General features: G+C 45.3%; 2 protein-coding genes across 2 annotated transcripts in view; both read right to left on the bottom strand.

The window, feature by feature from the left end:
• Positions 1-20,854, bottom strand: part of ANTXR1 (ANTXR cell adhesion molecule 1) — a 221,261-nt gene that overhangs the window by 17,856 nt on the left and 182,551 nt on the right. The window lies entirely within an intron of this gene.
• LOC125937060 (peptidyl-prolyl cis-trans isomerase D) lies at positions 12,082-13,251 on the bottom strand. The gene has a single exon (XM_049651579.1). It carries the CDS (start codon positions 13,200-13,202, stop codon positions 12,090-12,092), a length of 1,113 nt encoding a protein of 370 aa, XP_049507536.1. The 5' UTR covers positions 13,203-13,251; the 3' UTR covers positions 12,082-12,089.

Genomic DNA, 20,854 nt, shown 5'->3' with positions numbered 1-20,854 from the left:
CATTTTCACATTCTTCCTTCAGTAGTAGAACCCTCGAATTTCATTGGGCACATGACCATCTAGCATTGATTACATTTCCCAGCCTCCCTTGCACAGATCAGTTCAAGAGGCAATGAATGATGCTCAAAGGTCTGACCTACTGTGGTGCATGAATTTGCAGATGGGGGTGGCCTCCTCTGCACTGACGTGTGTCTATGTAACCTATGTTCTCATCAGTTGGATATGAGCAGAAGTGATGTGTATAAATTCCAGGTTGTGCCTTAAATCGAAGGGGTATAACTTCCCCTTTTCTTTTTCTTTTCCTTTTTCTTTTTTGGCTGTGTAGATGAGAGTCACACTGTAGGGATGAAGAAACATGAGAAGAAGCCTAGGTGCCCAATAGCATGGAGCCATCATACCGACCCTGGACAGCTTCTCCCCAGAGGGTTATGTGTGTGAGAAAAAAAGTTTTATCCTGTTCAAACCTTATATTATTTTGAGATTTTGCTAGATCAGCCGGACCTCTAACCTAAATAATACTATTCCTAAAAGGAACCTCCTGAACACAGTGTGGTATTCTAAAGGAGTTTCCCCAGTATTGGGCATTTGGAGTGCTGTGGCAGGCTAGCCTGTTGATCTTCTGGGAGCTAGCTGGGCCTTTGCATGCCCCTTCAGTTTTGACCGTGTAGTTGGGTACCTAGTCCAAATTTACATAGGCTGATCTCTACCCAGCTGGCCTGGAGAAGCCTTCTCAATTTTCCTGGACTCATCTTCTCTTCAGGTAAGGGCTAGTATGATCCTGCCAGAGTGCCTCTCAAATCTAAACTAAAGGAAGACAGTAGTCAGAACCCTGAAATATCATGGCTGCTGTTTGAGACTTGCCAGACACACAAATGGAAAATTTATAGCACTCAAAATCTGGGTTTCATTTAGGAGTAAAAAGTATTAACTTAAGTTATCCAACCTCAAAATTGGTTTCAGGCCTCCACTGGGACCCAATATTCTCCCTAATTACGAGATCATGTAGAGTTGGATCTGAAGTGAGACCATGACCCAGTATCAAAATGCCTCCTTTCCATTTTGGAAACATCTCACGAATTCAGGCTGCGCTAATGAAATATTTGTGATAATTCTCCCCAGGCTGACCTGAGCTTATGTTCTGTAGGGTCTGGAAGAAATGGCCTGTTACAGTAATAATTTAGTGACAATGTAGGAAGAATCTTTAAGAGGAAGAAATAGTACACCTTGAATCCTTTGGAAAGAGGCAGACTATCAAATATAGCAAAGCTTTTGGGGATCTCAGCACCTTAACTGTAAATCAAAGATGTTGTCAATAACCAGTTAATCTTATTTGTTCAGAAAAAGTGGACTCAACAGAGGCCTCCACTTGGAGAGACCGTGAGTTGCATCCCCCGCTTCACTTCCGTCTATTTAAATGCTCCCTCCTGGTCAGGATAGCAAAAGTCACCCCAGGGGCCTGCGTGGGCCTAACTTCAGAATTCTTCCCAGTCTCCTCCCAGCAGTAGTTATGTTGCTGCTTCTGACTGGTAACATTTCACACTTCTTGAACACTGCTCTGGCTCCCAGGTTCTGCCCTTCCTGCGTGTCGGTGAGACCCTGGGAACCAGCTTGAGCTTTGCCTCCCCTTGCTTCATGACCTGCTCTGTGTCTTCCCCAGTCAACCAGCCTTTCACCAGGCCCTGCTCTATGGGAGGGTGGCTGCAGACTGGGCTAGAGCAGGGGCTTTTTTTTCACCTGCCGGGAATGAGGCTGCTTCGGAGACACACAGACAAACCAGACTTTTGGTTAATGTGCCTTGTGCCCCCTCGGCTCTTACTTCAATTTAAATCTAACTCAGGAAGGCTAGACTGTATAAACACATCCATCTTCTGGTGTGGTGAGGGCAGTTTGGGAATGTAAGTTGCCACGCGGAAAGAAGCCATCTTCCTGCTCACCTGATTTGGAAGGATTGAGAGCTGGGGATGGGGAGGCTGCATGGACCACAGGAGACAGAGCCTTCACCTCCTGACTCAGTAAGAGGTGTGAATGCGAAGGTCTCCAAGACACTGTCTTTACCTCTGAAGAGGTAAAGACCAAGTTCTTCACCTCTGAGGAGCATGAGAAAGGCATGTTTTCCAAGGGGCTCTGGTCCACACTGGATGTGAGCATAAGGTAAAGACCCTGTTCCTCCAGCTGGTCCATCTGCCATCATCTCCTGCCTCCTGGCTAGCCTGTCTGAGGCCTTGCTGGTCTCCTGTCCCAGTCCATCCTACTGCTGAGATCCCAAATGCCAACATGGCTGACAAGGTGCTGAATGATCAGCCTTACCCCCTGCCATGCTCCCTCCTTCTCCTCACCTGCCAGCCCTGTGGCTTCCTTTCAAATTCATGGACATGTGTGCTTCATGACCTTTGCGTATACACTTCCTGGAACATGCTACCTCCAAACTTTGCTTGGCTAAATTCTACTCATAACTCATGTCTCAGGTTAGTCACTTCTTCACAGAGGTTTTGCCTGCCCACATCCTATCTCATTCAGGCCCACCTGGTAATCTCTCTCATGGTTTCCTGCCCCTTTCCTCTTCAACCTTTGTCATAATTTATTTGTCTATTTGTCTTGCTCTTTGCCATGATACTGCGAGCCCTTTTTGGACCATTGAATTCCCCTCACCACCCAGGACCTGGCACACCGAGGGCTGCCAAAGCATTTGGAAAATATAGCAATGAAGGAGCAGGTCTTGCTTCCAGGAACATGGGGCAACATTTGTCAAATACTGCATTAAGCCCTGTGAATGTTATGATCCTATTTGTATCTTGTGAACAAGCTTAAAAACTTATCTTTTTGGGGGCGCCTGAGTGGCTCAGTCAGTCAGTTAGGCGTCTGACTTCGGCTCAGGTCATGATCTCACAGTTGGTGAGTTCGAGTCCCTCATTGGGCTCTGTGCTGTCAGCTCAGAGCCTGGAGCCTGCCTGGGATTCTGTGTCTCCCTCTCTCTCTACCCCTCCCCCACTCATGCTCTGTCTCTCTCTCTCTCTCTCTCTCTCAAAAATAAATAAAAATGTTTAAAAAAAAAGCTTATCTTTTTTTAAGTGTTTATTTATTTATTTTGAGAGAGAGAGAGACAGAACACAAGTGGGGAAGGGGCAGAGAGAGAGGGAGAGAGAATGTCAAGCAGGCTCCGCATGGTCAGTGTGGAGCCTGATGTGGGGCTCAGTCTCACGAACCTTGAGATCATGACCTGAGCCAAAACCAAGAGTTGGACACTCAACCTACTGAGCCACCCAAGTGCCTCTTAAAAGCCTATCTAATGGGCACAGGGTGGTCACTGTTATAACTATAGTAGCCATGATTTATCTAATCCCTATCTATGTTATCCTAAAACCTCACCACAACCTTGTAAGGTAGGAATTACTATCCCCATTTCAAAGACAAAGAAATGGAGGCTCTCAAAGGCTAGGACCAGGGCCACACAAATAGTAAATGACAGGGACAGGTTTCAACCTAGGTCGGTCTGACTCTGGGGCTTCTGTGCTTTCCCCTTAATGCTGCTGCTTCTGAACTGTGTCCCTTCGTACTTTCCCAGCCTCCTGGTTACAGACTCTGTGTGTGTGTGTGTGTGTGTGCGCGTGCACGCGCGTGTGTGTTTGTGTATGTGTGTCTACCTGGAGGGGAGCCTCCTAGCTGGGTCCCGGGCCTGTTCACAGTGATCAGCTCCAGAGTGAATTCAGGCAGAGAACCCAAATAAACCCTGTGAATCCAGACAGTCCAGAGAAAAGAAAGGTGACCTCATGCTGAGTAAGAGCCATCTTTGTTCTGTCTCCAAAGACCCTGCAATGTGCAGGGGGTATAGCGGTTTGGCCCACTCCCCCTTCTGCTGCCATGCTCACCACCTCCTCCTAGTTCAGAGAGAAAGAGGATTCTTGAGGCTGAGAGATGTGGCTGGGACTGAGGCAGAAGAATGCAATGCAAACTGAGGCAGTTTGGAGACACGCCACAGTTCTCCACAGCTTATCTGCTTTTCTGGGAGCTTCAGCTGTGAAGTGGTAAAATAAGGAATCAGCACAAAGCCCAGTAGCAATTGCAATAATCCTTATCCCCTTTTTGGCCATCGTGATTTCTACCTTGTCCCTCCATGTTTTCCAGCTTTCTTTCTTTGAGTACAGAGACTTTGTCATATTATTTGGTCTGAAAGAAGCTTCTGGAATAGCATCAGACACTTGCTAGGGGTTCAAGAAATAAGCTGTCTGACAGGGGTTACAGACCACATTGCAAAGAGGCCTGTGTTGTTGGCTTCTCCCAACTCATTGTTCTTTCTCAGCTCAGCTCTCTCCCCCAGCCTCTCCCCTTTGCCTTCCCCATGTAGGATGTGGATGCCTCTGGGAGTCGGCTGAATAGAACTCCAGCTTGTTTGCCTTGAGACATCCTCTTCCTACCCTCCACCCCAGACAAGTCCAGCCTGTCACTGGGTCTGCTGTTTTCAATATTAGGGGTCCTCTGTGGGCATCTCATGGAGATCCCTCTTAAAATGCCAAAATGCTACCTGAGGGGAAAACCCCTTCAATGCTGACACCCAGCACAACGAGCCATCCTTTTGAGGCCAAGGAAAGGTCACTCAGGATCGTTAAATCTGGGGGTGGTGGTGAAAGTGACCCAGTGGATGGGAATGGAGGGGAGGCAAAGGATGAACGTGTGCCACAGAGCACTTAAAGAGGAGTGAGCACATGCGGGAGGTGAGCATTTGAAGGAAGTTAGCACATGAGCTCATCCACCTCGGCTGGGAGAGTCCTAGACAAAGGGGGACAAAGAGATTCCATGCATCTTTCGATCTAGTGCTTACCTTCCCAAATTTGTTCAAAGACCCAAGAGAGACTGGTTTAATCTCCAAGGAGATTTTTGTTCCTATGTTAGTCACACAGTATAATGTGGACTAGTCACAAAGTTGTTAATATTTTAGGAATATTTTCATCAAAGGGATTGGGGTTGAACTCCTCCACCCCTTGTGTCATTTTTCAGAGGAAAATGACGTTTTCAAAGCTGTCACATCTACATGTTTCCAGAAGGGAAGAACAGGACATGAACGAAGAGATGTATGCATCTGAGGATTGCTATGCAGGGTTGTGGCAGGACATCTGACAATCCTTATGTTCTTGTGGAGAGAGTGCCCAAGTTAATGGTGGGGGGTTGTAGGCACTTTCTAGAAGAATGGAATGCAAGCCCATTTTCTGAAACTTTGAAGTAGGGCATTTACTGGTCTACGTAGGCACCTTTTCACTCTTCATCCTCTTCCTCACCATTAAGTGATTTCAGGGTCATTCCCTACTCCCTTCCAGTCTGCTATTATTCTGACTGATATTAGAATAGCCCACTAAATAGCCTCTGGGGGAAAGGAGAATTTTCTTGGGTTGTTTGTTCATTACTAGAGTTCATTGCTACTGTTATAGACAATGACTAACTATCATTTTGCAATGGGGGCAGATGGGGACAATGATGGTTCTGTGACTCTGGAATTCACATCTGGGAAAACATCACTGTCCACTCAAGACCATTGAAAGAATACTGGACACTGGCTTTTTAAGCTCTCAATATTTTTCACTTTTAACGGTTCAGATCTTGGGCCAGCACACCAGAAAATATTACCTCATCATACTCTGTCCCTGGGTAAAGAAAAAAAAATTATGAACTGAATGAAGATTGAATTTCATCCCACAGCTCTGAGTGGGGCTCTCGTGGAGACCACTAGACAAATAGAGTGACAAGAAGACCAGAGGATAAGTTTTAATGACAGTGACCTTGCAAATGAGAGTCCTAGGAGACCTGGGCCATGGGAGCAAAGGTGGTGCTGGAGGCTGGATGTGCTGTAAGCAGAGGGGACCATGGCTGAGAACCACTGTGTCCTGGCATGACCAACCACTCACACCTCCTCCTTCTGATGTAATCAGCCAGAACATTTTTCTACCCACTGGGGAGTCTAGCTCAGACATCATAGGCCCAGTTCTACAATCATGCCTTAAAGCTCACATCTGCTTCTTTCTCCCTCTTTTCTTAAATTACCATCACTCTCATTAGATAAAAGCAATTAAGGGCATTAACATTTTTTGGAGAAAAAGAAAAGAAAACCCCAGGCTCACTATTCTAACATGACAACTATTAATATTTGGGGACTATCTGTTTGTTTGTTTATTTCCACATCTCACCATTTTCACATTTCAGTGGATCCACTGATTTTGGGTGATGCAAGGGAAACAAGGATCCACCTCCTCTTCTCCTTCTTATTTTTATTTCTAGATGGGAAACTGAGTCCAGGCAAAATTTAATTGACTAACTGACAGTGTCTCTTGGATAAGCTGTCCTGGGATTAGGACTGAGACCCCACTGAATGCGTTCTACTTTATATATAGGTCCCCTTTTTACTCTCACTCACATTAAAAGTTGAATTATGAGGGGTGCCTGGGTGGCTCAGTCGGTTAAGTGTCTGACTCTTGGTTTTGGCTCAGGTCATGATCTCATGGTTTGTGGGTTCAAGCCCTGCATCAGACTCTGTGCTGGCAGTGTGGAGTCTGCTTGGGATGCTCTCTCTCCCTTTCTCTCTGCCCCTCTCCTGCTTGCTCTGTCTCTCTCAAAATAAATACATAAAATTTAAAAAATTTAAAAGTTGAATTATGATATGGGAACAAGATGGGGCTTTATCTAGAGAATTTAAAAGAAATAATCTTTCATTTGGGTACAGCGACTAATAAAACCTCCAGACTCTGATATCTCCTAATGTGAGATTTTAGTGTACTTTAGATGCATGAAATTGTATGGAAACTTTTGGAAGGTTACTTAAGTAGGTCTCAGTGGGTGATGACTGTTTTGTGGGAGAGTGTCCACTGGCTTTTGGTCCTCTGTAATTGAGGGTGGGTTTCTTTATAGCGCTTGGTCAACAAGCAGCTGTTATAAATGTGTGGTGTTATTTAAAAGCCCCACACCGTGTTTTCCCAGGTGTTTCCACTTCTCAGTGTATAAGTGAATAAATATTGTTTAAGTCTCCTGTGGCATTCCATCCATCTCCTATATTGCTTGAATGATGTTTTATTTAATAGATTTAATCAGTCATCATTTTGTTATCATGGTTCATATAAGCTGTATTCCCAGAACATATCAAATGAAATCACCCTTTGTATTTGAGGTAATGATGATCTCTTTAAGAGATTTGATACAGAGGAGAGGAATCATTGGAGCGTAGGGACCTCCAGGGGTCCCCTGCTCCATCTTTCAGTTTTATAGTTAGCTAGGATCGGCCCCTTACAGTCTCTGCTCAGAGAGAACACAGTGGACACTGGCCTCACCTTCCATCAGAGGAGAGTCACATGCTTGCTACATAAATTCATTCTAAGCAGTACATTCAATGGAAGCTAAGGAATGTTGAAAAGTTGTTTTAAAAAAATAAAGAACAATATACACAGACTTGCTTTGAGAGCAATTATTATAATTTATAAATGTTATATAATTCAAAGAGGCCTTTTCTGTTATAGACACAAGCTGTAATTTTCCTAGTGTCTCAGACCTAGAGATTTCAGACCCAATGACTTGTTGCTCCATCAACAACATGTGGGAAAAGTCTCCTTCAATTGCCTGATTACCTACTTTGAGGCATTTCTCATCATTCCAGACACCAGTGGTAACACTTGGTGGATGAAGAAACCCAGTTTCGGGGAACCACACTACAACAGCAACTGTTGAATTTTTGCCCCAGAAATTCAAAGTCCAGCACGGCCTTGCATATGGCTACCTCAGGAGTTCCTCATGAGGAGAAGGTGACAGGAATCATCGCTCCCTTACGTGGCTGGAAAAACTGAGCCACAAAGAGGTAGGTAGGGCACGGGTCCAAGGTTTCTTCGCAGCCATGAGACTGTCTTGGCTCCCTCCGTAGACATTTCTTTGCCTTTTCAATAGGTGGGACCATCAACAACATAAACGTTAACCAAAACAGACTTCAAGTGAGTTGGCCTCTCGTTTCCTTAAATCATGGCACTAATGCTGAGAATTTAATAAGATCAAAAAAGGCAGTATGTACAGTTTGGGATAGTTTGTCTCCATTAAAAATTTCCTTGCAGAGTACTACTTTGGTTTTTAATAGCTAAAAGCCTGTTCAAAAAATACACAGGAAGGATAGCTTTTGGACAGGTTCCTGATGGTGGAGGTGGCTGTGGCCAAGTTCAGCTCCTGCTTCAGATGGACAACAGGGTACATGGGCATTTTCTACCACATGTACTGATGACTCCTGGCGGTGAGAGGAGCCTCATGCAGGGGAGAATGGAGTAAGGATGCTGCAGAGAACTGGACAAGCTGGAGCGAGAGGTTGTGAGACCACTCTTTATTTAGGATTACTAGCCAGGTCTACCACTTAGGTAAAGAAAATCGATACTGTTATGGGCGACTCCCAGCCCAGTCCCAGCCTAGGAGAAGAAGATCTGGGGGCTTCAGGCTGTCTGTTCAACATGAGGCTGTTGTGTGACTGCCCAAGGGAAGCCAATGGATTTTCAGACCACACTGGGAGGTAGGCGCTCCTCCTTCAGCTGACCAGCCTTCTTTATTTTGCTCTGCAGTGATGAGATCACACCTGCTGGGAAACTGGGGGCACCTCAGTCAAGAAGGCAAGGTGGACAAACTGAGAAGCCTCCCAGGAGAGCTACGTGATCATAAGCATCACCTGGCTTCCTTGTTAAAAACGCAGATGCCCAAACCCAAGCCTGGATCTACAGCATCAGGATCACCGAGGGGATCTGTCACTTCGGTATACTCTGAAAGTATTTATAATCAGAAAGTTTTGTGATACATGAAGATCATGAAATTTTTTAAGCAGATAGCATAGTGCCTGGCTCATTGTAAAGGATCCAATTATTAGCTACATAAAAAAATGGTGAATGAATAAAAGAACAAGATTTACTCTGCTAGTTGGTTAAGGGAGACTAACTGATACCCTAATTTTCCTCAGTGGGGTGTGTGTGTGTGTGTGTGTGTGTGTGTGTGTGTGTGTGTGTGTGTGTTTCTCCTGCTGGTGGACACTGGGATGTTAGCTAGGCTCAAGTCCTTAAGTCAAAAAGATGAACCCTTCTTTTGGAGAATTTCTGGTAATTAGTTTGAGGAGATACATATGTACAGAGAAGTTTTCTGATCACAGCAGGGGCCCACAGCCTGTTGGGCTCATGCAGGCTCTGACCACACCTCAAATCTTAAAGTAGGGCTACCACAACCCTGAGAAGGAACAGGAGGACTTCTCAGTAAGAGGCAGGCTCTGGGAAAAGTAGCCCATCCATGGTGGACCAGGAAGCTGTGGTCTTGGGCCTTACTGGTTTAATTCTTTTAAGCATTAATTAAGTCCATGAAATAAAAACATAAACTTTGTACATTTTCAGCCATTAGCAAAACTAAGAATGGGTTTCTGATATCAAAATAGGGCAGCTGTTAAGGCTCCAGGCTTGTTTTCATTGGACCTGGGCCTTTTAGACCAAGCTCTCTAGATTTTGGGACCATTTATATCCCTTCTGCCCTGAGAGCCCCCTTCTCAGTTAGGTGGTGAGTCTAGGTGGGGCAGGGCCCTGCTTTTCTGCTAGCCTTTCACTACAGCTGTAAGTCACTGCAGCCAGCTGCTCCTGGCTGGACCTGGCTGCTCCTGGCTCCCTGTTGGTGCTGGGTTCCTGGCTGTTGTGGTTTTGTTCCCGTTGTGATTTCTGGCTCCTGATAAAGTTGGTCGAAGTCAAGTCTGGAAGTACCACCCCTCCTAGCAGAGCTCCAGGCTCCTCCAGGTGTTCTGGAATAGGAGGAGCTTTATGAAAAAGGGACCTGGCAGGGACTCTTGCCCTTCAGAGGATCTTCCCCGCAGCTGCTGCTCTTACCCTCCGCATGTCACTTTCATGGCGACTGGTGAGGAGTGCTGCTTCTCCTGGGTTTTCTAAGCAGCTTGAATCCGTGACTATGCACACTGAATTGATGGTTTTTTAGACTGACAAACACAATGAAATTTCCCTTATGACTTATCCTCAGTATGAAAATATAAATGGAAACCCAACCCTCTTATTTTTTTTCAGAACTGAAAATGAAATTTAAAATTCCCAGCTGTCATCTATTACTATAGCCTTTAGTTCAAGTACTTTTAAGATAAATGACCTTTAGAAACAGACCCAGACCTTCTAAAATCCACTGTAGCTGAGTCCTGCCAACTTAACTGTAATCAATGAAGGCACAGAACATGTCTCTTCTGCAGTTTTCCCATGAAGACTGGGAGCATGGCCTGTGATAGCTTTTGCCTCTTGGGTTGACATTCTTTTGAGAGGCCTCTACCCTGTTCCTCTGTGTCTCCTTAGGAGTGCTCAAAGGCACTGAATCCCTTGTACTGAGCTCTCTGGGTGTTTAGGAGCCACCTGAAGAACTTGCCCTTGAAATAACCCATGTGCCCGTCTGAACAGCAGTTCCAGGAACCAGCCTGGGGCAGTCTTTGAGGACTTCAGTCTGACCTGAAGACAGTAAATTCACAACCATGTGACTAAAAGGGGGCAGACATCTTTCATCATTTGTTCTCTATGAGACTCCAGGCTTCATAGGGAAGAGGGTCTTTTCTGTAGATTTACTAACGTGTAGAAAAATACGTAAATTGCATACTGTGAATATGCCCCTCCCACATACACCCTCCTTCTGGGCCTGTGCCTTGCCTGGTCTCCATCCCTGACCTGTAATAGGTGATTTTCTTATAGTGACAATGACATGTGCCAACTCCTGTGCTAAGCACTTCATGTACAATATTGCATTCAATCCTTCAACCTTCTCATGCGCTCATTTTGTGGAGTCAGAGAGGGAGGGTAATTAGCTAAAACTGCACAATGTGTGACAGAGCTGGATTTCAAAGCTAGTGTGCTTCCTGGTGAAGTCTGTTCTTATGCTGAGCGATCCTGAGCTGATACAGAAATAATCACACTAAACTGAACTCTCCACGCTTCACATTGCAGTCTTGTTACATGAAGAGGGACAAGGGAGCCATTTCTGTGACCTGGACATGGGCCAGTGGAGGGATGGGAGGCCCTGAGGCCCTGAGCATTTCTGGTGGGAACTGCTGACTGGTGAGAGGGACGTCAGAACTTGGCAGGAAACTAGAGCGGATTATTACACAGATGGCTTCTAAGTTCCAAAGACAGGAAACGGTGGTCATCCCTGTGAGCAAAGGTTTGCAGAGAGAGAATCGTGCCAAACCTCATTTAGTTTTGCAAGTCCTACTAGATTTGTAGATGGGGGCTGACAGATGGAGTTTATCTGTGTTTCAGCAAATCGTTTCACACGATGTCTCACAGCACATTTAGAGAGAAAAGATGGATAGATGTGGGTTGGATGTTGCAGTTGCAGTTGAGATGGTTCCGAGAAGGTTCAGAGCGCTGATTAATGTAGCAGTGGGCATTTGTTCTGAGGGCCAAACACAGGGTCAAGGGTGTAGCAAGCATTTAGTAAATATTTGTTGGTCATATTAAACTCCCGGGGAGGTCTTTAGTGGCCCCGTGAAAGGGCTCTTTCTTTGATTTAGCAAACATTACAGAATAGATGAGTTTGGGAGGTGGAGGGAATAGCAGGTCTGATTCTTGACAAAGGGAAAGAGAAGTTGGGTCTAGTACTGTCTTTTTTTTTTTTGGCCTCTGGTGCCCAGCCTCGCAGTCATGGTGATGATCCAGGCAGGACGAGCACAGGTCTCGTACCATGTGAGGACACACTGTGTTTCATGAGCACTTAGGCATTCTAAGGGGGAGGCACCAAGACCTACTGTGGGAAGATTGCATGTGTGTGTTTTGGTTTCCTGCCCATTGCCCATCTAGAACCAGATCATCTGTCTTATCTGTTTTTCATACTGGGGTTCTGGTAAGATTTCATTTATTTATTTATTTATTTATTTATTTATTTATTTTTTTTTTTTTGTAACACCGTTTTATTAAGAGTGAACCCTTTTCAGTATTCCTAAACTGTAAACAATGAGAAACCGAAGTATCAAAGGAAACACATCAGGGATCATCTATAACAGACAGAAACCTTTAAATTTTCTTATTGCCTTTATACAATCAATGCATATGTAAGTAAAACTGAATTCCTTATTAGGCAAACATTTTTGCATATGCTGCCTTCTCTTTATCTTTCTGTGCCTTTATCTTTTGTTTGACTTTCAGCAATTCTGCCTGGATAGCTTTATCTTCTGGTGCTATCTCCTGAGCTTTCTTAAGATCAGCCAAAGCTTGATCGTATTCTTTTAATCCTTGCCATCCTTGAGCTCTACGGTACAATGCTTTCGTATTTGATGGGTCTATTTCAAGAGCCTCCAAACAACTGTCAATTGCTCCCTGCCAATTTGACATCTTCAGTTTACAAGCACCAATATTCAGCACGCAGCTTAAAGCTATAGGTTGCAGCTTCAATCTGTCTGCTTTCTCAATAACAGCCTTTGAACCTTCCACGTATCTTAAAACTTTTGTATATTTTTTAATGGCCATCTCCCAATTCTGGGATTTGAAAAAAGTATTTCCAATATTTTTTAAGTCTTCTGTTATTAGTAAAATTTTATCTACATCTTTTAAATCTATATCTGCATCCTCAGGGAAATCTGGATGACTGTCACCAGAGCCATCTTTTGGGAATATGCCCCAATCATCCCCTTCCTTCAATTCTCCGCATTCTGCAATAACGCACAATTTGGCAGGTTTTTCACCTTTCACTTCTACATTTTCCAGTATCCTTGCCACACCCATTCCTTTAATTACTTGACCAAATACCACATGTTTCCCATCCAAATGAGGAGTCGGAACTGTTGTGATAAAGAACTGAGAACCATTTGTATTGCAGCCTGCGTTTGCCATGCTCAATAAACCTTCCTGGTCATGCTTATAATAGAAATTTTCATCTTCAAATTTTTCACCATAAATACTTTCTCCGCCTGTCCCATTTTGATTTGAGAAGTCTCCACCCTGAATCATAAATTTCTTAATAATTCGATGGAAAGGACATCCTTTGAAATGGAGAGGTTTCCCAGTGGTGGGTCCAATGCCTTTTTCTCCTGTACACAATGCACGAAAATTTTCTGCAGTTTTCGGTACAATATCTGCAAACAATTCTAAGACAATTCGACCAACTCGCTCCCCTCCGATGTCCACGTCAAAGAAGACTCGGGGGTTACTGGGGTTGGAGGGCTTAGTCTGGGGGGACGGGTGAGACATACTGAATTGCAGATGCGCTTGGGAGCGAATTCAGACAATCTCGTGGACGCCTAGCACCTTCGACCCCAAAGCTACTTTCTTCGCGACCAAGATTTCATTTAAAGAAGGAGTTCTTTTTTTGGCTAAAAATGCCTGAAAACTGCAGACTCTGAGGATATCTAAGATTCCTGTTAGCTCTAAAAATTAAGTGGTTTTATTAAAAAAGTTTTTTTAACGTTTATGTTTTTTGAGAGAGAAACAGGGACAGAGCATGAGTAGGGGAGGGATAGAGAGAGAAGGAGACACAGAATCTGAAGCAGGCTCCAGGCTCCGAGCTATCAGCACAGAGCCTGTCACAGAGCTCGAACCCATGGACCACGAGATCATGACCTGAAGTTGGACGCTTAACCGACTGAGCCACCTAGGCGCCCCCCAAATTAAGTGCTTTTTATTTTTATTTTATTTTTTTTAAATTTTTTAACGTTTATTTTTGAGACAGAGACAGAGCATGAACAGGGGAGGGTCAGAGAGAGAGGGAGACACAGAATCCGAAACAGGCTCCAGGCTCTGAGCTGTCAGCACAGAGCCCGACGCGGGGCTCGAACTCACGGACCGCGAGATCATGACCTGAGCTGAAGTCAGACGCTTAGCTGACTGAGCCACCCAGGTGCTCCTTAAGTGCTTTTTAAAAATTGTACTGGAGGAGGAGAGAATGCTAAAGGCAGTCTCCAAAGAAATATTGGCTTTATTTCTCATTTGCCTTTCACCTCCTGGTCCTCGGCCTCTCTGGCGAATCTCTAAAGGTGTCCCCACCTCTAGGCCGGCATCTCCTCTCTTGGTAGTGCTCCCTCCTAGCAGGTCCCCAGCAGCTAGGTTCCTGGAAGCTCCTTGTAGCAAATGGCCTTCTTAAGTGTCAGCGACTGATGGCTTCCCTTTAGCCGCTATGTTGTTAAAGAAGACTCAGATGGCAGAGAGGATCTCTGACTGATAGAGTTTTAAGCCATGTGGCCATGTGAAGAATTTGAGGAAGGGAGGGAGGGATGCTTTGGGCCAGCCAGTGGAGCCTGCATGAATCTTGCTTAGAGAAATATGGGCTTTCACCAGGTTTGTTAGTTCATTCAAGATTATTTTTTAAATTATCTGCTATTGGCCAGCACGCTACTAAACACTGGGGATAAAAATTGAGTAAAAATAATTGCAGTCGCTATGCTCACAAAGCTTATAGTCTGGGGGAAGGTGGCCAACTTTGCTTAAAACTTAATTTATTAATTCAACAATTATTCATCGAATGCCTATTCTATAGCAGTGAATCAACCAGATGAAGTTCATGCCCCCATGGGGCTTATATTTAAATGAGCACATAATTTAAATCTGACATAAGTGTCCAATGAATGTTAAAATGGAAGTTTTGACTAGGCTCCAAGGTGCAGACAATTCTGATGAGGAGCCTAATCACCCAAAGCAGATTCCAAGGCAACGTCTGTAAACTGGCCCCATGAAGCTTGGACCCCTCAGCCAGGTGAAAGATATTAAAAGGGGTCAGGGTGGGGAGGATTGGCAGAGGTACTTCTTGGAGAGAGCTGCTCCTGTGCTGTGAGTCCCCAGTGGCTCTGCCACCAGGTAGAGGGGCTTAGGGAGGGCAGGCTTCCATGGGCTTCCCCTCAAGCCCAGGGAGGTGAATGAGACTGATCCCAGAGTGAACACAGAGGTCTCATGTCTGAGAAAGCAGGAACAGCCTGTGGGAACTGGATAGAGACAGCTGTGACAGGGTTAGCCTGGCCACGTGTGGTGTGTGTGTCTCCTGTGGAGCAGAGGTGGCCGTGTGGAAGGAGGTCAATGTGGGGTCTTCTTGGATCCTGTCCAAAGCCACTGACTAGGATAGAAGGACTTTAGCAGCAAGAAGATAGAGGTGACCACCAGATCCAGAGATTGAGGAAGCAGCCACAAGCAAACATTGGGTATAAAGAGACATCTGTCCATGTCAAAAAGAGACATCTGTCCACTGCAGGAGAGAGGATCCAGAAGGAAGCTCCAAAGAACACCCCACAGGAGAAACAAGTCAACATTAAACCCGTGCTGGGCCCACAGAGCACAAAGCCAGCTTGATGGTCCCAGTTCAAGGAGGAGCTTACTTCCTCCCTACCTCTGCTCACCTGTCCCAGCCAAGGAGATGTAAGAAAGTGGCCAAGAAGCTGGGACGGGGGCTGGGAGGAGAAAAGCAAAGTGGAGAAACAGAGAGACACCCATCGGCCTCCTTTACAATGGGAGTCCAGCCCAGCTGGGGGAGGAGGGAAGATTTAATGCTAAGTCAGGTTTGAGGTCTTGATTGATCTCAGATTGGACTTTCTAACTACTGAATTTAGAGTGTGGTTTTGATTGCGGACCTGCCTGAAACCTAAGTGGGCTGAACAGTTATGGTGCCTGCCAAGTTTGTATATGATGGCTGGAGAAAAATCTCTCAGCGAATAAAGCATACAGGCAAATACAAAGGAAAGTTTTATTTTGATCATGTTACAAGTCTTCTTGTTCCATATACCAGGGTAGCAGGGCTCAGAAGGAGAGAACCACAGTTATGTGGTACTGGTAACAAGGAACTAATCTAACCCACAGGGTGGGGGATGGCTTGCTTTCCTTGAACCTGAAGACTCCAGTGTCCTTTTTCCTTCTTCCTCCTCACAGCACAGAAATGCTCTCTGGGACTAGGCTCTCACAGACACTCAGTTCCTCACACACATTCAACTCTTTTTCTCCTCCATGGCTGGCTGTCACTTAGTGTGGAGACTGCTCTCGCTCTGGCCTCAATCCTGCCCTAGTGGAGCCCTGCCTGACTGCGAGTCCTCTGGGGACCGGTGGAGGGACCAGAGGAGCTGGGCCGACCGCTCTCCCACGCCCCGCACTGGCCCACTATGTTTGGGGTTCAGTGCCCCCACCCACGTCCCATGGCTGCTGGCACTTGGGCCATGGTCATCTGCTCACAACTTGTAAAAGTCAGAGGAAATGTTGACTGGAACCCAGGCCTTTTGGCATTCAGGCTCTTTCCACAAACCACATTTGGGAGACTGATTTAGGTGTTGCCTTGACACTCTGAAATGGAATTTTTGCACAAGCATAAAAGAAATACATCTGGGCATTTAACAGAGTGTTGGAGACGGGGTCTAGTAAACCCGCCAAGCTATGCTTCCATAGGATGAGCTTTTCCAGGGTGGAACCCTGGCAAGGCCCCTGGCCTTTGCAGAAGGTAACTAAGTCAATGGAAGTGGACGGACAACTTACAAAGGATGGGCTCTTTTGGAAGATGCGCTTTTAATCTTATTTACAACATACGCCATTGTGTTTGGCATTTTCGAAATGTACAGGGGTAAAGAAGAGAATGTCTGGTTTAGGAAAGCAGGTTTGTTAAACTAGTGGCCACTTTTGTGTGAATTAGAAGCGTGAAGCAGACATGGGTATGTTTCTTGTGTCTCTGTCTCTGGCAGGTGGCCATTTGACCAAGAGAGAGGTCACAGACTCTTCAGCCATGGGAAGCAGAGTTTCAAACAGTCTAGGTAGTGAGTGTGCTGGTCTACAAATTCAAGGATTAAGCCCCAGTTCAAGCTGCTCTGTGAGTTTTAGGCTCTCCTGTGTAAAAGGCAGGCACTGGCTTTAGCAGAAACAATAGCTTCAGGATTATGTAATTTTTACTTTGAAGGTTATTTATTTGGTTGACTAGTACTGAACGTGTATTGTATACTATCTTATGTTGTTTTCAAAAACAAAAAGAGATACATAGACTTTTCTTAATAGTGCATTTATATACAGTGTTATTATTATTACTATTATTATTATTATTAAACACAGGTTAAGGGACCATAGTGGGTGCCATTCTCAGATACAGCACCTCTGGTTAGAGCTGATGCCCTACAAGTGGGGCCTGGGGCCAGATCCATGTCCCTGGGTCACAGAAGAGAACTTTATGGATCTTCTTTTCCAGAAGTAGTCCCTTCCACCTGCACTCACTGGAAGTGCCACGTCCAAGATCCTATGGAATTCTCTTTCACTTTGTCACCTGTGCTCTTCTCTGCTCTTCCTCTACCTCTTTCTTGTCCTCCTCCTCCTCCCTGACCTCTTTCCCTGTGCTTCTCCACTTCCTTTAGCTCCTTCCTGCTTCTACTCTTCTTTAATACCTACCATGTGCAAGGTACTAGAGACAGAAAGGGGTAGAAACCAGCTATGCAATGCTAAATCTACGGGACATGAAGCAATTGATGGGGTTCACAGGCAGGAGGCATCTCCAAGTCCTGGAAGGGGCCAGTGAAGCTTTCTAGAGAAGATAGGACTTGAGTTGAGTTACAAGGAGAGGGGAGGAAGGGCCAGGATAATTTGGGCCAGCGCACGGCATTGGTGAAGCTCTTGAGGTGGGGATACGTAAGGTATGTCAGCTGAAACAGTGCCTCAGAGGGCAGTTTTCTTTGTCAGGACTTGTGGAGAAGCAGGCAGGGTCTGACTGACCGTGGAGGGTGATGGACGAAATGCCGATTAGCCCAGTATTTCCCAGAGTGCCTTCTGAAGGGCATTAGTCCCAAGTGATGTACTATAAAAACAGATCGGTCATTCATAAGCTTGGGAAATCCTGCATGATAATACCGTACACTGGCTTATTAAATGCCCGACAGAGGAAAGGAAAAACCCTGTTTAACATTGTTAAGTGTGGCATTTTCCAAATTGATTTGATCCTATGACCAGTTGTGGAATAAGCACTCAGCAAAAACACACCTTGTGTGGGCAGGCGGTGGGAGCCAGTGAAGGTTTCAGAGGGAGCGAAGTTCATTGCTGTGAAGGAATAAAAACTCCCTCTCATCTGAGAGGTGGGTGTGGAGTGTATTCAGATGAGTCAGACACCTGCTACCACAGCGGTCGATCGCCCTCTGTTTTCCTGGGAAGAGACTGCGTTGTGTAGGTGAAGAAGGGCGAGTTTTCCTTCTTTACCACTGAGAGCATCTATTGCCCTGGGGTATTAATGAAAACTCAATGCACAAGCCAAGAAAATGTTTTCACTGGCCCGAGGAGTTGCGTATACATACGCATGCACATGTAAACTTGCTGACTGACAACTTTTTTGGATCTCATATCCTTCCTGCTTTTCCTTGTTTAGCCAAAGCCTGAGCATCCTTTAAGGAAAAGCTGAAGTCATCTCTCTTCTCTGCAGTCTTTGCGGACTGATCCTGGCCTCTGGCTTGCCCTTTCCACCCACAGTCTCGCTCTTCTTCATCTTACTATCAGCAGCCCACGAATAATCACTTTATGATACACCACCTGGTTCTTAAATACAATTTCCCTTCCCCTTCCTCTCTGTTCCCAGTTCAGCAGTGCCTACCCTGTGCTGTGCCCCCAGGGGTCTAGTACCTTTACTGCTCAGGGCAAGTGAATGTGAGAGGGATCCACTCTCCTGCTAGCCCCAAATGAGACAGAAAGAATGGAATCACTTCGCTTTATTTCCATTGAAGTGATTCTGGAATATAGCAAGTCCTCGTTCATCATGGATATGTTTCTGAAGGTCAGTATGAACCATGAAGAGGCTAACAGCTAGGCAGGACAATGAATTAACACAGCAAAAAAAAAAAAACGGGGTGATAGACAACACGATCTGCTGGAGTTTCATTCTGCTTTCAGGCATTATTGCGAGGCCACTACTGGGGGAACGGGGATTAGATTTCCCAGAGCAGAGCCTGTCAGGAAGAGAGCCGCAGGAGGTTGGGCAGTGCAGGAGCACCGGATGGACCATCAGGTCAAAAGAAAGATAAAGTATCCATCAACCAGTCTTATCAGCTGTATCTCCACAAAACTTCCAGAATCCATCCACTCCTGGTCGCTTCCACTCCATCTCTGCTAGGGCACCATCACTGCCTCTCACCCAGGACAGTTGTAAGACCTCCTCTCCTGGCTTCCATTCTGGTCTCCCTACAACTGATTCTTCCCACAGCATCAAGGGCAGTCTTTGTAGAATATGAATTAGATCATGACCCTCCTGTGCCAATCCTCCACACCAATCCTCCACACCTTCATGATACAACCAGAGTAAAATCCAAATGTCTTTCCTGGGTTTACAAGCCCTGCCTGCCATGGCCCCTGCCTTCCTCTTTGGCCTTCCTGCCCATTTGTCTCCCACTACACTTGACTAGTACTAGCCTCTGACTTTCTCCAACGTGCCGCGCTCTCTCTAACCTTGCGGGTTTTGCACTAGTTGTTTGTCCTGTGATCTTGACGTGGCCAGTTCCTTCTGGTCATTCCGATCTCACCTTCAACGTCAAACTCTCCAAAGACATGGCTTTTCTCACCATGCAGGCAAGATACCCATTCTCCTTCTCTCCTGTCATCCTCCAGTAGTGCCCCCTTTTCTGTGATTTCGCTTTCCACAGTTTTGGTCCCCTCCCCCCTGCACCCCCTCCACCAATCACTGCTCCAAGAGCAGACCTTTTGATGTATTGTCAGAAGGTTGGTAGTAGCTTAACACTTTGTCACAGTGCCTGTGTCATTCACTTCCCTTCAGCTCATCACGTAGGCATTTTATCCTCTTATGTCATCACAAGAAGGGTTAAGTACAGTATGATAGGGTATTTTGAGAGAGAGAAAGAGACCAGTCACATAACTTTATTACAATATAGTATTATAATTGTTTTATTTTATTATTGTTATTTATCTTTCACTGTGCTTAATTTAGAAATGAAACTTTATCATAGGTATGTATGTATGGGAAAAAGCAATAGAGAGTACGTTTCATGGTTTTAGGCATCTATTGGGGGTCTTGGGACATATCCCCTGGGGTTAGGGTGGGGAGACAACTGTAATTTAGTTCTTAATAGAAGACTGGGGTGCTGGGAATCTCAGAGTATAGATGCCATGAAAGGACCATAGCTCCCCTGGTTCACCAGGGCTTAGAATGACAAATAAATCCCATGTGGAATGAATAAATGCTAGTTGTAAAGCCTACGCTCTTGAATCCTCTGTAAGGAGAATTTCCTCATCTGTAAAATGGGAATGAGAACACCTACATCAAAAGGTTATCAGAGAAAATACATTAAAGAATAATTGCAAATTATAAGGCTCTTGGCAAGTCCTAGTTAACATTATTGCTCAAGTCGAGTCAGTTTCATTTTTGGTAAAATGGGGATAATATTTGCTTTCTAGGAATTTTTCAAAGATAGAAAAGATAGTCCCATAGACATACACATACTTAGAAGAGAGTTTTATTTTTTTTAAAAAAAAAAATTTTTTTTTTCAACGTTTTTTATTTATTATTTTTGGGACAGAGAGAGACAGAGCATGAACGGGGGAGGGGCAGAGAGAGAGGGAGACACAGAATCGGAAACAGGCTCCAGGCTCCGAGCCATCAGCCCGGAGCCTGACGTGGGGCTCGAACTCACGGACCGCGAGATCGTGACCTGGCTGAAGTCGGACGCTTAACCGACTGCGCCACCCAGGCGCCCCAGAAGAGAGTTTTAAATGTTGCAAGCCCTTTCTTCCCTGTGATGATAGTGGAGAAAAGAGGCAGTAGAGAGACCTCCTTAAATGCTTGTTTGCATCAAACAAAACCCTAACATGCCGGTTTGGAGCGTACAAGACTTCTGGCTAAGAAAATGAAGTTTGGGACAGGAACTGGCCCAGAAAGGCAAAGTCACAGCTGACCTAGTAGAAAA

Source organism: Panthera uncia (assembly GCF_023721935.1).
Source record: "Panthera uncia isolate 11264 chromosome A3 unlocalized genomic scaffold, Puncia_PCG_1.0 HiC_scaffold_11, whole genome shotgun sequence".
Lineage (NCBI taxonomy): Eukaryota > Metazoa > Chordata > Mammalia > Carnivora > Felidae > Panthera > Panthera uncia.
The sequence above is the reverse complement of the archived record's forward strand: the minus strand, read 5'-3'. Positions and strand labels throughout refer to the sequence as shown.